The sequence below is a fragment of the Nilaparvata lugens genome, chromosome 3, assembly GCF_014356525.2.
Source record: "Nilaparvata lugens isolate BPH chromosome 3, ASM1435652v1, whole genome shotgun sequence".
Classification (NCBI taxonomy): domain Eukaryota; kingdom Metazoa; phylum Arthropoda; class Insecta; order Hemiptera; family Delphacidae; genus Nilaparvata; species Nilaparvata lugens.
In genome coordinates, this window is record NC_052506.1 from 21,048,526 (window position 1) to 21,062,349 (window position 13,824).

General features: G+C 35.7%; 1 protein-coding gene across 2 annotated transcripts in view; it reads left to right on the top strand.

Annotated features, from left to right (window-relative positions):
• LOC111057239 overlaps window positions 1–11,754 on the top strand; it is a 94,825-nt gene extending 83,071 nt beyond the window's left edge. For both annotated transcript variants that reach the window (XM_039423249.1, XM_039423250.1), the window contains exons 7-8: window positions 6,193–6,544; window positions 8,987–11,754. In XM_039423249.1, coding sequence (XP_039279183.1) covers window positions 6,193–6,544; window positions 8,987–9,175 — 541 coding nt within the window. In that variant the 3' untranslated portion in view covers window positions 9,176–11,754. The remainder of the gene's footprint in view (window positions 1–6,192; window positions 6,545–8,986) is intronic.
• Window positions 11,755–13,824: the final 2,070 nt, after the last annotated feature.

The following is a 13,824-nucleotide window of genomic DNA, read 5'->3' on the forward strand; positions in this document are numbered from 1 at the left end:
AAAAGCTGTGATACACCGATCTGAATTTCAAAACAACAGAAATTGAGTTATTTGGTAGGTATTCTATTCTAATTTCTTTTCAAAATAATAGAAAAATAGAAATCCTATTTGAAAATAAGTAATTTCAATGGATTAATTCTGAAATAACTTATCAATATTATTTATACCGGTACGAGTAGGTCCAGCCTATATGGGTAGGCTAACTGAAGCATGGATGAAGTCTAGGATGGTTAGTTATCAACTTTTAAAATGTCATTTCAGGTATTTTAATTTGTGTTTCTCATACGGTAATGTTTAATAGTTATTTGTGCAACTAGTGCGCAAAGTGACAGTTAGCTGCACCGAAAGAAACGTTTACGCCGTAGGCGAGGGCGGAATGGCTTCTTGAGTGCAGCAGAGGAACTTTGCACACATATTTCACATTAAGTTTTTCCTACAGTTACCATTGAATATGAAAAATGGGTAATTAGGGGTAAAATTGCCTGAAATCCATCAAATGTTTGTGTGTGTGTGATGATGTTATTAATGAAAACCTTGATTTATTGTCAAATTGAATAATAATGTAGTAGTGTTTGAATGGTGGGGCGGCTGTATGCTGAATGTGGTGGCTGTCCTCGGTGTTCATGTCCTTGTCCATCGTTATTATTATAATAACAGTCACTGTTACCAACTTCATTTTGATTTTGCTGCACTGGTGCTCCATGTAACTTACTAACTATTTTGCGTTGCAATGTTGCAAATCTGGAGTGCGGAAAAAAATTTTCCCGCACTAGAGCGGAAAAGTGATTCTTTGCGTTCTGTAATCAGTGCAGGAATGACCACTTTTAAAGGTAACTGTAGGAAAAAATTATTTTCATCGTTTCAAAAATACATTTTAAATCAATTATACGACTTGTGTACTCAAGTATTTTGATAGAATGAAGAAAAAAAATGGCAGCTGAGAATATTGTTTGTTCAGTTTTGTACAGTCACTGTCAAAAGTAAATATAAAATATTCTGGCAAATAGACAACTTTGCAAAGCGAGAGAGAGAGAGATAGTGCTATATGTTTTGTTTTATTATAGAAAAGGACAGCAACAGTATTGTCAATCGTACACTGCCATTATAAGGTGGATCTCACTATAGTGTATAAAATTGGATAAACATAACCTAAAAGGTTCTGTCTAATCATGTTTTACAGGTAGATGAAAAGTTTAGGGTGGTCAGGTTTTGGCTTTTGAGTGGCAATATGTTAATATTATTCGAAATGTTTCGATAGTTTTATGAGATAGATGGAAAGTTGAAATACTTGCACATTTAAAACACCAGACAATATGAATAACACCCACTTTCATCTTCTATAGTGAGGTCCACATTATAATGGCAGTGTACGATTGACAATACTGTTGCTGTCCTTTTCTATCATACAACAAAACAGATAGCACTATTTCTCTCGCGCTTTGCAATGTTGTCTATTTGCCAGAATATTTTATATTTACTTTTGACAGTGACTGTACAAAACTGAACAAACCATATTTTCAGCCGCCATTTTCTTTCTTCATTCTATCACAATACTTGAGTACAGAAGTCGTATAATTGATTTAAAATGTATTTTTGAAACAATGAAATAATTTTTAAACATTACCGAACGAGAAACAAATTAAAATACCTGAAATGACATTTTAAAAGTTGATAACTAATCATCCTAGACTTCATCCATGCTTCAGTTATCCAACCTGTATTTAGACCTACTCGTACCGGTATAAATAATATTGAAAAGTTATTTCAGAATTAATCCATTGAAATTACTCATTTTTGAATAGTATTTCTATTTTCTATCATTTTTAAAGGAAATTTGAATAGAATACCTACCAAATAATTCAATTTCTGTTGTTTTGAAATTCAGATTGTTGTATCACTGTTTTTTAAATTAGCTGCCATTTCAGGTTTGTATAAAAATAAAAATCTGATCTCAGTCATGAAAGCAAATTTTTCAATCAGATTATGAAAAATATATTTCCGTGATCAATTTTACATTAAATTGATTATTTTATTAAGGAAATGATAATTATTATTAGATTGGATTTAATGGGATGAGTTGAGTAACAGCTGTGTACAATCAGTGGCAAAATGGAGAGACTTGGCAACGTTTTTTTCCTATCTTTCTTCACTGCCATTATAACGTGGACCTCACCATAGACGTTCTCACTCGAGAAGTGTATGCGCATGTGCAAAATGCAAGTGTAACAGGTGTCATTTGGGGCCGCGGAATTGGAAATATCTGGAACTCAAAATATCAATGTTAAATGTGCTATGCTTGAAAACTGTTGCTGGGTGGAACTCCGAATATTTGTCAGACAGCGGAATTGGAAATTTCCGGAACTCGAAATATGTTGCTAGGCGGAATTGGGAGTATCTGGAACTCAAATTATTTGTTTGTCAGATGGCGGAATTGGAAATATCTGGAACTCAGAATATCAGTGCCAAAGTGGGAGTACTGGTAATGTGTTTGTTATTGAGAAATGGTTCAAGTCTGACTTATTTTCTGGAATGATATGGACTAATTAGCCCACTTAGGGTAATTCATAGCTCATTATATATTAATTTTCAATGGAAATATTGGATTTGAACTTTAAACAGTAGAAACAACTTGGCTGATCTTTTTGGACTTGTTTTTCATTATCAAAATTTGGGAATAGAATACTTTTGGACCTGGTCTGTCTTTCTTTTTCAATCATATTCATTATATTCATACATATTATGCAAGCTTTCAAAACTCTGTTATCTGTTTCAACAAACAAGACTGACGACTGTTGATGTGTTGATGAATTTATTTTAGGTTAACTATAGAACCCTTCATTTGTTTTGCGATAAATTTGTTTCATCCCACATCTACACAGTCTCGCTAATAACGATCGATATTGTGAATTCGATATATTTCCAATTCCACATACTTCCAATTCCACCAGCTGACAAGATATTTTGAGTTCCGCCGGTCTGCACGATATTCGGAGTTCCGCCTGTCAACATATTCGGAGTTCCATATATTTCCAATTCCGGCCAGCTGCAAGATATTTTGAGTTCCAGATATTCCCAATTCATGCGACCCTGTCATTCATGTGCGAAATTTCAGTTTGTCTGGTTCCCGTTTCTTTGTGGATTGGTCTATGGAATCGCATGATATTCCTTAATTCCTATGATACCGTATCATATTCTGGACTGATACTGTATCCTGAACAAGTATCTATGTGTCTGTCTGGTTGAAATATTATTTGAACATGAGGCAATAACATTTTAAACACAGATTGAAGGATTTGAGGTTATGCTATTCCTTCTTCAAAGTATTAAGTCACACTAATTTTCTTCAAACAAATAACATTTAATACAAATTATGAATTGAATACAGGTATAAATTTTGATTGTTTAAAAGGTTCATCAGTGAAAGGCGGCAGGTTGAATTCCTTATCAAGAGTTTTCTAATCGGCATAGATTTTGGATTAGATATCCAACGAGATGATATTCCACATAATCTCGTCACTATCTGATCAATACGATATCTTGATGTAATAACTATTTCTGTAACATTATTGAAATATATGTACTTAGTTTGATGAGGTTAGGGTAAGGTTTTAATTAGTATTATCCATAACCATTATGATCATTTTCAAGGATTAGAATCCGGAGTTTTGTAACTTTAGCTAACAAAACGTTCGGTTGGAGCGCTAAAGGTTAATTAGCGCATGCGCATAATTATGCAATTTCCTCGAGAGAGAGAGTGAAAGCTGTGAAATGTTCAGCATGTGAACGAAAATAAAATTGTGAGCATTTCCCAACGAGCTAAAATATAGTAAACTATAGAGTGGCTGAGTGGCCGCTATTCCTGTTACGAATTGAACATGGGCAGCCATGACAGAGAGAGGCAAAAGCGGCGGAAAATTTGAATGGCCCTATTGATATAATGAAAACGTGCATAAAAGACAAGGTGGAAATCAGTTATATTTAATAAATACTACATTGAATTTTCATTGAACATTTTAAATATATGTATTACAGTTGTTATACATCCATAAAATTAATTGTTTGAATTGCTTTACTTCAAGCCTTGGTGAAATTAATGTAGCCCAAGTTACAGTGTTAATACTGCTTAGCCATGCAAGTGCTCTACTAAGTTGAAATGCCATACCATAACTGCAAAATTATGATTTTAGAAATTGGATTATTTTTTACGCTATTTTGAGTAGGGAATTCGAAAAAACTAGTTTATGAAGACGTTTCTTTGATACTAGCTTACGGTACTTATCTACATTATCTCTAAGTTCAATACAAGAAGGCAAAGTATGATAGTCAAAAAAATAACAAACTAAGGCGGAAGGCCGGTATTAGACGGTAATATTTCTGTCATATGCAGATCATATGAAATAAGTTGTAGGAAATCATATTTACATATTTTTGACCTTCTAGTACTATTACTATCTAATACCGGCATAACATGATCATATAATATTAGCTGATGTCTATATTCCAGTCAAGTTTGCAATATCATCATCATCATAAATATAATAATTAGTCATAGAAATCAATTTAATTGACAAAAACACACCTATTCCTGCAGTGGCAGACTGGCAATAGAGGCTCTTGTTGCCTCTCTCTGTCGTGGCCGCCCTTAGTTGGCCGTGTAACACATTGAGAGCGCTGTAAGCACACCAACAGCCGCTCTATGGTTTACTATATATCAGCTCGTTGGCATTTCCATTCCAATTTCCACGTTTATGGGTAGAAGAGAAATTTGGGTAAAATACTATTATTTTTTGAACATGATCAAGTCGGGTACGCTTTGCAAATGGTGCACTTGAATTATCAATAGTAACCATCATCAAAGAAATCATATGTTTCAAAGCAAACTTAAAATCTAATAAATTGTATGTACTTGATTTGACCAAGCTTAAATGTCTTGACCGACCTTTGTGAAACCGTCCATTAGACGTTTCCGTTTGAGACAAGTGAGAGGAAAAGTGAGTGATAGGCTCCGGCCAGAATAGGTAAAAGATCTCAATTGATCTGCGATCAACAAATTCCGAATTAACTCAATTTGCAGCAAGTATGGGCAAAATGACTTAATCACTGCTGATTCGATAATGGTCAATGGATTATGGAAATTACTGATCGCGAACGGACATAGCTGAAGTTCGTCTCTAAGCTCCACCTCAAATATGTGAAATTCTACAGGGCAGTCCCATCTGAAACAACTGATACTCCTTACGCTATCTTTTCTCTATGGTTCCATATTATACTTCAAGTAATTCCACGGCGGCTTCTCATACGGTTTATTTATATTTAGGTTAGGGTCTGGCCATATACATCGCAGAGCGATCTGCACTACCAACAGGATTGCAGATTGCTCTGTGTGCGACTGGGCCCAGCGCAGATTTTTGAAACGGTGCTTAGTAGTCTATTAAATTGTTCGAAGTCATGAGAAATTGTATCCGGGGAGATCTCTTGACCTCTTATCTTAAATGAGAATCACCATCGCCCACTTTTCTCTTTCTTTGAAACGTCAGTAGGCCAGCACTTCCCTTCCAGGCTCCAATGCCTTTTTTCAATGCTTAAGCGTATTCTAAATTCTCTCTGAGCTTGATATAGTATAGGCTACCCCGATTCAATACAGACCTCGTGATAGTACATTTTTGTAGTGGTCCCTTGAGATGTACTACATATCATATCGAGGTTCCACTGTAACTCGATAATTGAATTGCTTTTAGATTCTCTTTCCCATCTTGTCGTTGGAATACTAATTTGCAAACTTCCATTCTTCAAAATTATCGGTGTCGTCTTCAGTGTCTTCACACAGTGTCACACTGTAGATCACACCATAAATGTCGAAACATGCCTGTAGTTTTTTCAAAATAAATTCGTGTTAATTAACAATATTCTTGTGTTTTCAATATGGATAAATATCACTATTTCTCGCACAATACATTATCAGAAAACTCATATCAGTATTGTCTTTTCTATTTCAAATGTCTGTCTATTCAATTGCCATACTTCAATTTTTGCAAAAAAATAAGGTCGGTTTGCATGAGTACCTTGTTTCTTGTAATTCTCCACTCATTGTGAGTCCTGTATAGTGCGCTACGGTACAGTATTTGTCCATAAATACTGCGCTACAGTATTTTTTTAGCATGATAGTGTAAATAACCTTAATTTTATTTGCAGACTGGAGGTGACCCACGAGACGGGACCCGTTGACTCGGCGTGTGTGCACAACGGCACTTTCGCCAACTTCCATTACCACGACGATCTCTACGGCGGATACGGCGCAGGCTACGACAATCCACCGCAGCCGCCGCCGCCGGCCACCGCCGCAGACGCGTTCGGCTACAACTACACAGGCCACTACCCGCCGGCGGCGCTCGGCTACGACCAACCGGACGCCGGCGAGCTGGTGACGCCGGGGCTTGACTTTCAGCATCCAGTCGCAGCCTCCTACGAGACGGGATTCGCCACGCCCACCATGAGTTTCCCGCCAATCGAGCAGGGCGCCCGGTACCCGTCTGCCGACCCAAAGGTAATAATTGGTCAATTAACAACTAAAAGTATCTAACTAATCAAGGTCGTGCAACCATCAAAGGGCCCCCATAACATGCCCCACACACTCATATCTATAGACCATACAAAATTGGTTTAAACTACTAGGGACATGCGGAGCAGAGAAAAGTAGGTATGATACAGCGGTGGCGATGTTGCCGTGCTAAAGCAGCCAGCGTTCTCCGATCTCTGGTGAGAGTTCAACAGCTCATGATACGCATACGAACCTACCTCTCTGATAGCACTGAGTCGACTGAGTCTAATCGACAAATTGGCGACTACGCTTCTTTACTCTATTCATCGCTGTAATTGAATAATCACTCCATTTCTCTGCTCCGCATATCCCTCCAAGTCCAAACTGATTTTGTATTGACTATAGTTACCATTCAACTATCTAAGGAACCCATTACTCACACTCATATCTGGTGAATGAGTTGGGAAAATCGTATGTAGTAGGAAGGTCTTCGATCGAGGCCTCAATTAATAGATGATAGTGGCTAAATAATATGTAGTATGGTCTGGTTTTATATTTGCATATGCAGTCAGCGAAATAATATGATACAAAATTCAACCTTGCGAAATTTAACAACCAAACGTAACTTTATAATCGCGTATGCATAACTGTAATTTTTATTAGACAGACAAATATTTGGCGGTTTTGATAGCCAGGAACAAAAGATTGAGTAAGTAAGTAAGAATTAGGCTCAACTCACACTTACGCAACTCAGGTCGAGAAGAGACTCGACTCTAGTCGAGAGCATGTGTTTCCAAATGTTGACACTCAGACCAGTCGATTCCAGTCTCCGCGACGACACCTCGACCTTCGTCGCGTAAGTGTGAGTTGAGCCAATGAGCCTAAGACAAATATTTGACTAGAATACATTCAATTAGATATTTCTAAGTTCAACTTTCTAAAATGCTTCACATATTCACTAGATACGTGTGTGTGTGTGTGTGTGTTGTGTGTGTGTGTGTTGTGTGTGTGTGTGTGTGTGTGTGTGTGTGTGTGTGTGTGTGTGTGTGTGTGTGTGTGTGTGTGTGTGTGTGTGTGTGTGTGTGTGTGTGTGTGTGTGTGTGTGTGTGTGTGTGTGTGATGTATAGTGATCAACTATAACATCGAAGAACAATACAAAAGACTAAAATATCCAATTCTGGTTAATGATTTCAATAAATTATGGATATGATTAAAATTATTTATGTGAGGCATATATGTAACGGTATGGAATAATGACATGTGGTGGTTTGGCAAACTGTCATATAAATTGAAGATTTCCTAAGCAAAGCCACATACAATAATAATAGCAGCCCTGAGTATTAACTAGAGGGGTGAGCTCTGCTGTATCCTAGTTGTGAAGTATTTAGAGAGTTAAGCTGCGTACACATATACGCGCTTCCAACCCGCACCGAGCACGCTCCGCCCTTGTACCGCCCTCGTTCCTCCATCGAACCACAGTCGCTCCGCCCACGCACCCATCACGCTCCGCCCTTGTACCGCCCTCGTTCCTCCATCGAACCACAGTCGCTCCGCCCACGCACCCATCATGAACGTTACGGAAGATGTTAGATCTTCTCGCATTCCCCGATCGAACCACTGTTGCTCCCCGGTCGATCATCAATCGCTCTGCTGGAGTGACGTTCGGTTCGGGAGCAGAGCGAAAGTCTGTACGCACCTTTAGGGAGCTCCCACCTTGGAACAATATACTATAAAATTGATCAATATGTCTAAATTCAGACTGGACATGCTCCATACAATCTAATATAATTGAGATAAACCATCCATACCTTCTAATATATATCTCTTAGGCTCAGGATATACCTAAATGCATGTAGAGTAGGCAGCAGTGTGAATAGAAATAAAATAGAATAATGTTTCTGATTCCAATCAGAATTATTGAGAAAAGCTGCAAGAAGTATTATTTAGAAAATGAACTTTTGGATAACAGCAAATGGTATTATGGTAATGGTAATAGAATATGATATTATTCTAACATCCTTGAACCATTATAATACAAAGTTTATAACATGAATATAAATTATACTCTTAATTGATGTAACTTTCGAATTGGAGTAGTCTACTACATTAATATCGTATTCTGTATGTTATACATGTTACACAATGTCAAAAAGTTCATGAAATGCAGCATAATTCAACATCACTTGCTCATAACTCTACAATCATCACTTCGTAATGAATATATCAAGACCTAGAAAACAAACAAATTCCTTTCAGAAGAAGACTAAATCTATTTTAGTACCCCCGCTCATTTCCATTTTATTGTGTATTTCACTTTTTCTTTTATAACCATTGTCAACGTAGTTATGTTTTTTAGAGGAATAAATATTTGATTTGATTTGTTCAAAAACTCTGTGAATTATGCAATGCGGATAGTAGAATAAAATTGATCGTATTTTTTATTTTTAGGGCCTCGACTCGTTCACCGATCTGCTGCAAGGTCGTTATGCGGACTCCTCGCTGCTGGACGGGGACGTGACTCTGGAGGCCGAGCGCCGTGTGTCGGACAACCAGGCGGCCGACAAACCGGACGAGTGTGAGGTGGAGAATTTCGGCGAGATCATCAAAAAAACAATGGTGGAAAGTGTGACTGCCTAGACTAGTACCCAATACTGTTCCTCTCCCTACAATCACTGGGTTGCATCAAGCGTGGTCGACTAGAAAGTGGGTAATAAGATCAAGTGAGATGTGATTGTAAATATGTTTGATCTGTGCTTGAGTAGGTATGTTTAGAAGGTGGTGTAAATAAGTTTGATCTATGCTTAAGTAGGTATGGTTACAAGTTGATGATGTTGGATTCATAATATGACGGTATAAGCTGAGGTCGATATGATATGAAGAAAGAAAGAGGGAAGATATGAGATTCATAAGGGTGTGATATGAGACACATAAGCTGCTGATATGATATTCTCAAGGTGGCAAAATGATGAGATACTTGAGGCTAAGATATGATATTTTTGAGGTGAATAGAAGGTTATATAAAATTCAAATGGTGATGATTTGAGATTTAAAAGCTGATTTAATGTGGGGTGAAATGATGAGATTTATATGGTGATGATATGTGATTATTATGGTAAATATATAACATTCTTGAGGTGAATAGAAAGTGAATATGAATTCATATGGTGGAGATTTGAGATTTAAATGGTGATACGATTTGTGGTTATATGATGAGATTTAATGAGGCCAGTCAGAAGCTGATGATTTGAGATTCGTAAGGAGATGATATGATATTGATAAGTGGTCAAGATGAGGAGAACGAGTAAATATTGTCACTTCCATAGATTTCAATTGCGATCGTCGCAATGTTAAGTATCAGGTGGGAAGATGAATGATAGAAATATTGTTTATCAGCTCGTCAGTTTTACAATCAAGTAATGATTTTGATAAGAATTGAAGATGATTTGAGATGAAGAAAATATAACAATGTAGGAATTATTGTTGTCAGTTCCACAAATGATTGATGATTTTGAAAATCCAAGTATCAGCTGGTTGAGATAAGATGGATGAAGAATATTGGCGGGTCCACAAATTATTTATTATCTAGAAACTCCAGTACTAGGGTTTAAATTTATGCTCATGGTGACATCTACATTTCTTGGTTCACTTTCAACTTACCAGATGTATGTTTGATGGTTAAGCTCATACTCGAATTTAGGCTCATGTTCAATACTCGAAACTCGATAGAACGAATCTCAAGGAATGGCAAACTAGCATTGACCATGTTTTCCTAAAAAAACCTCTATGAGACAAATCTATAAAAAAAACAAGAAAAGTTCGTCTTGTAGTAAGGAGGTTTGTCTTATCGATGTTTTTTTTTAATAATTTAGAAATCTTTTATGGCTCTAGAATAAGCTTTCATGGTTATTCTAAGCTAGAAACTGAGTATTCCGTGGCCAACCTCTTTGATGCCAACTACCGTTTTCTGAAGTTAATTTTGCGATGAATACAATTAGATTGAAAATACACTATTGTATACCTATGCAATTTAGCAATCCAAGCTATCACTGAATCTGAAAACCCTGAACATGCGTGTGAGACTCAGTGTGTTTTAAGAACTACTTGTTATGGAAGTGCCGCTTGAAAACTCCTACAGGTTTCAATAGTGTTCATAGGTCCTACCTATGGCAACTAATTTTCACGAATTTTCTAATGTTAACACAGGACCACTAATTATCATTGTTGACAATATTATCGTCCTATCGAGGTTCCTAGTAAAGAGTTCACTGTATTCTAGTTTCGATATTCGTCTGCTATTGGCGGTTGAGCCTAAACTCACTATTTATGAGTTTAGTGTTTTCACCTGTACTAGAATTCAAGCTCTTCTACCAATTCATGTTTGGTGACAGGTTAGGTGGAATGCTTTATCCATGAGTATTGAAACTTTGAATTGGTTTTCAAAATTGGAACCAAACTCACCATTGTTAATGAGTTTGGTGGTTGAGCCTATACTCTAGTTGAAGCTCTAACCCAACTGAAGATGATACCATAAGCTTGAAAATTCAATTAAATAAACCCAAATATTTGTAAACATTCAATTCATTTATTTTAGAGAAATTCCACGAGATTTATGAATAAAGTGTAATGTCTTTTATTTATCCGCATTGATGCAACCTAGCATAAACAATTTACATGTAAAAAGTACCCCTAGTAGTTGAATGAATGAATGATTCTTGTTGTATTTATATATGTTGTAAATTTTTTATTGTCTACATGATTTTACAGAACGTTTGTAGTTAAGTTTGTAACAGGCGATATAAAATATCGTCCTATGTAAAATAGACTATTTAAACAGCCCCTGTTACCATGTTCCGTTGTTAAGTTTTTTTTACGACGGTTGTTATTCTTTTCACTTGCACGGTTATATTTTCACTTTGCAACAATGCAAATTGTATTCGCATTATATTATATTGCAGACAAATTGTGATTTCTATGACAGTTCGAGTCAATTAATGACCATTCACACAAGAACTATGTAGTCAAAGACCTTTCATTAGTTATCTATCATGATCTACCAAATTTTGTATTTATTTTACATCTAATAATATAAAAGTATCTTAATATAAATTATGTTAATAATAATTAAATCGGATAAAATACCTGTACAACTCATATTTGAGAAAGCCGAATTTTAAAGAAACAATTTTAGAAACACAATAAATTATTATATACATGGACATTTGTCTTATTCTTTCGATTTTCCTTCTCTTTTAGCAGTTATTTCAATTGGAGATCCCATTATTATTTATTCAAACACTGTTGTCTGGTATTAATTAATTCAGTAATCTTGGAGTTGAATTTTGGCATTTTGAAAAACATTTCTTTGAAGTATTGAAATGAGGTGAATTGTATAATGTACATGTATTTTCTATCTACATTCACATCAGACGAAGGAGTAGTTATTGCACCCCATATTATAGTCTAAGGTCTAAGTATAGACATGAAAGATTATTGTAATTTCATGATATGTCAAAGTGAAATTAAAAAAGCAATCTACACAGTTCCTCGCCATTATTAAAAATATTTTAAAGTAAGCTGATACTAATGTCCAAACATCTTGAAACTGAGTTTTTCGATGTCCCTGAAAATAATGGTAACCAGCTCACTACGAGTGAACAGTGGAACTGTGGAAGATAAAAAAAATTGTCAATATTACGAGTTTTCTCTGTTTTTGATCATTATATCATTTAAAAAGAATCGCACTTCTGGATGGTCTTCATAACATTCACTAGAAAACGCATTCATCTCTCCATGTTAGTGTCTTGCATTTTGCAAGCATCTTAACCTGTGTGACGCCGTTATAGGCTAACCAGACGTAACCAGTGTCTATCTACAGTCTATCTGCCCAAAGCTAGTAGACAGAAATTGGTATATTTATAGAATCAGTGATTCATTCGCTGTAAGTACAGAGAATTCTAAAGTTGCAGCTCAATCGTAAGAGGGTTAAACGACGATGTATTTGAAGGTATAGTGAATAAACTGTCAGATTACTCTCAGTTCCTTACTACACGTGACGTCACGCTAGCGTTCCCCAACCACTTTGAATCTTAGACCTGTGAGTGTTCAACCTTCTGTCTACTAACGTTGCTATCTGTCAGAATGAGAAAGTCAACATAGTCTACAACTATAGTCTGTCATTTTAAAAATTGTATTAGGTACTGAAAAAATGTATTTTTGGTATGCATGTTCAACTGGAGCATTTGATATCAAACAACTATAGATGACTCTTGAATATGATCACAAATTGTGACAGTTTTGTAAATGACAATTTTTAAGTTTAGAGTATAAGCAACAAAAATGAACTTTAAATCAACTTCAAGTTCATAACTATTCATCTTGTAACATCTTAAATCTGGGTAGATGAAAAGCCCTAATAGAAAGAGTAATAGGTCTAAAAATAAAGTAATTGGCTAATATCGCCAAGCAGATAATAATCAAGATAAGATAGCATCAGCTTGTTCTGGCTAAATGGTACAAGAACTTAAAAAGGATTTGAAGGAAGTTTATTACTCATAAATATATTATTTGTAAAATATTTGAAGATTGAGGTTAGATAGATGTATTCACAGATCGGTGACCTAGAGATCGATCAAACCGAAGAACGTAGAATCTGACCAAAACCCCTTGGCAGAGCTTTATTGCATTCAGACGGTGTGCAATGTGAGAAAACACCCGTCCACGTGGCTAATTATTAGTTAGCATGGAATTAATATTAATATATATAATATTAACTAGCATGCAAAGAGCATAAATAAAAAACCAAATAAAAATAATTTAATGTATTCAGGAAATAAGAGTTACCAGGCGCATGAATACCTAATAAAAATTTGCATGCACCAATAGTAAAACGGCAGTTAATGGGCGGCAACTGTGGGCCGATTCAAAAATATTTATATATATTTATATAAATGTACTAGTTTTCGTGTAAAAATTTGTGTAATCTATGTTATCAATATGGCTCGAATGCAAAGAAATTATTAATCATATAATCTAAGCAATATTTTGGCATTCTTTGTAAGATCTATTTGAATTTAATGGCGGAGGATTGAGATATTTAAATTTTATGCTAATTTGAAAGTCGGAAAGAGGATCTGTAAAACTTGAGAAGGAAGAACCAGCTCTCGCCAGCCAGATGCCACCATAAGAGGACCCCAAATATTTTAGAGCGAAGTACCTTATTAATAATTTTGTAAAAATTAAAGTTAAAGTAAATTATTAAATTTCTTAAAAGACTTCGTGATGCTATT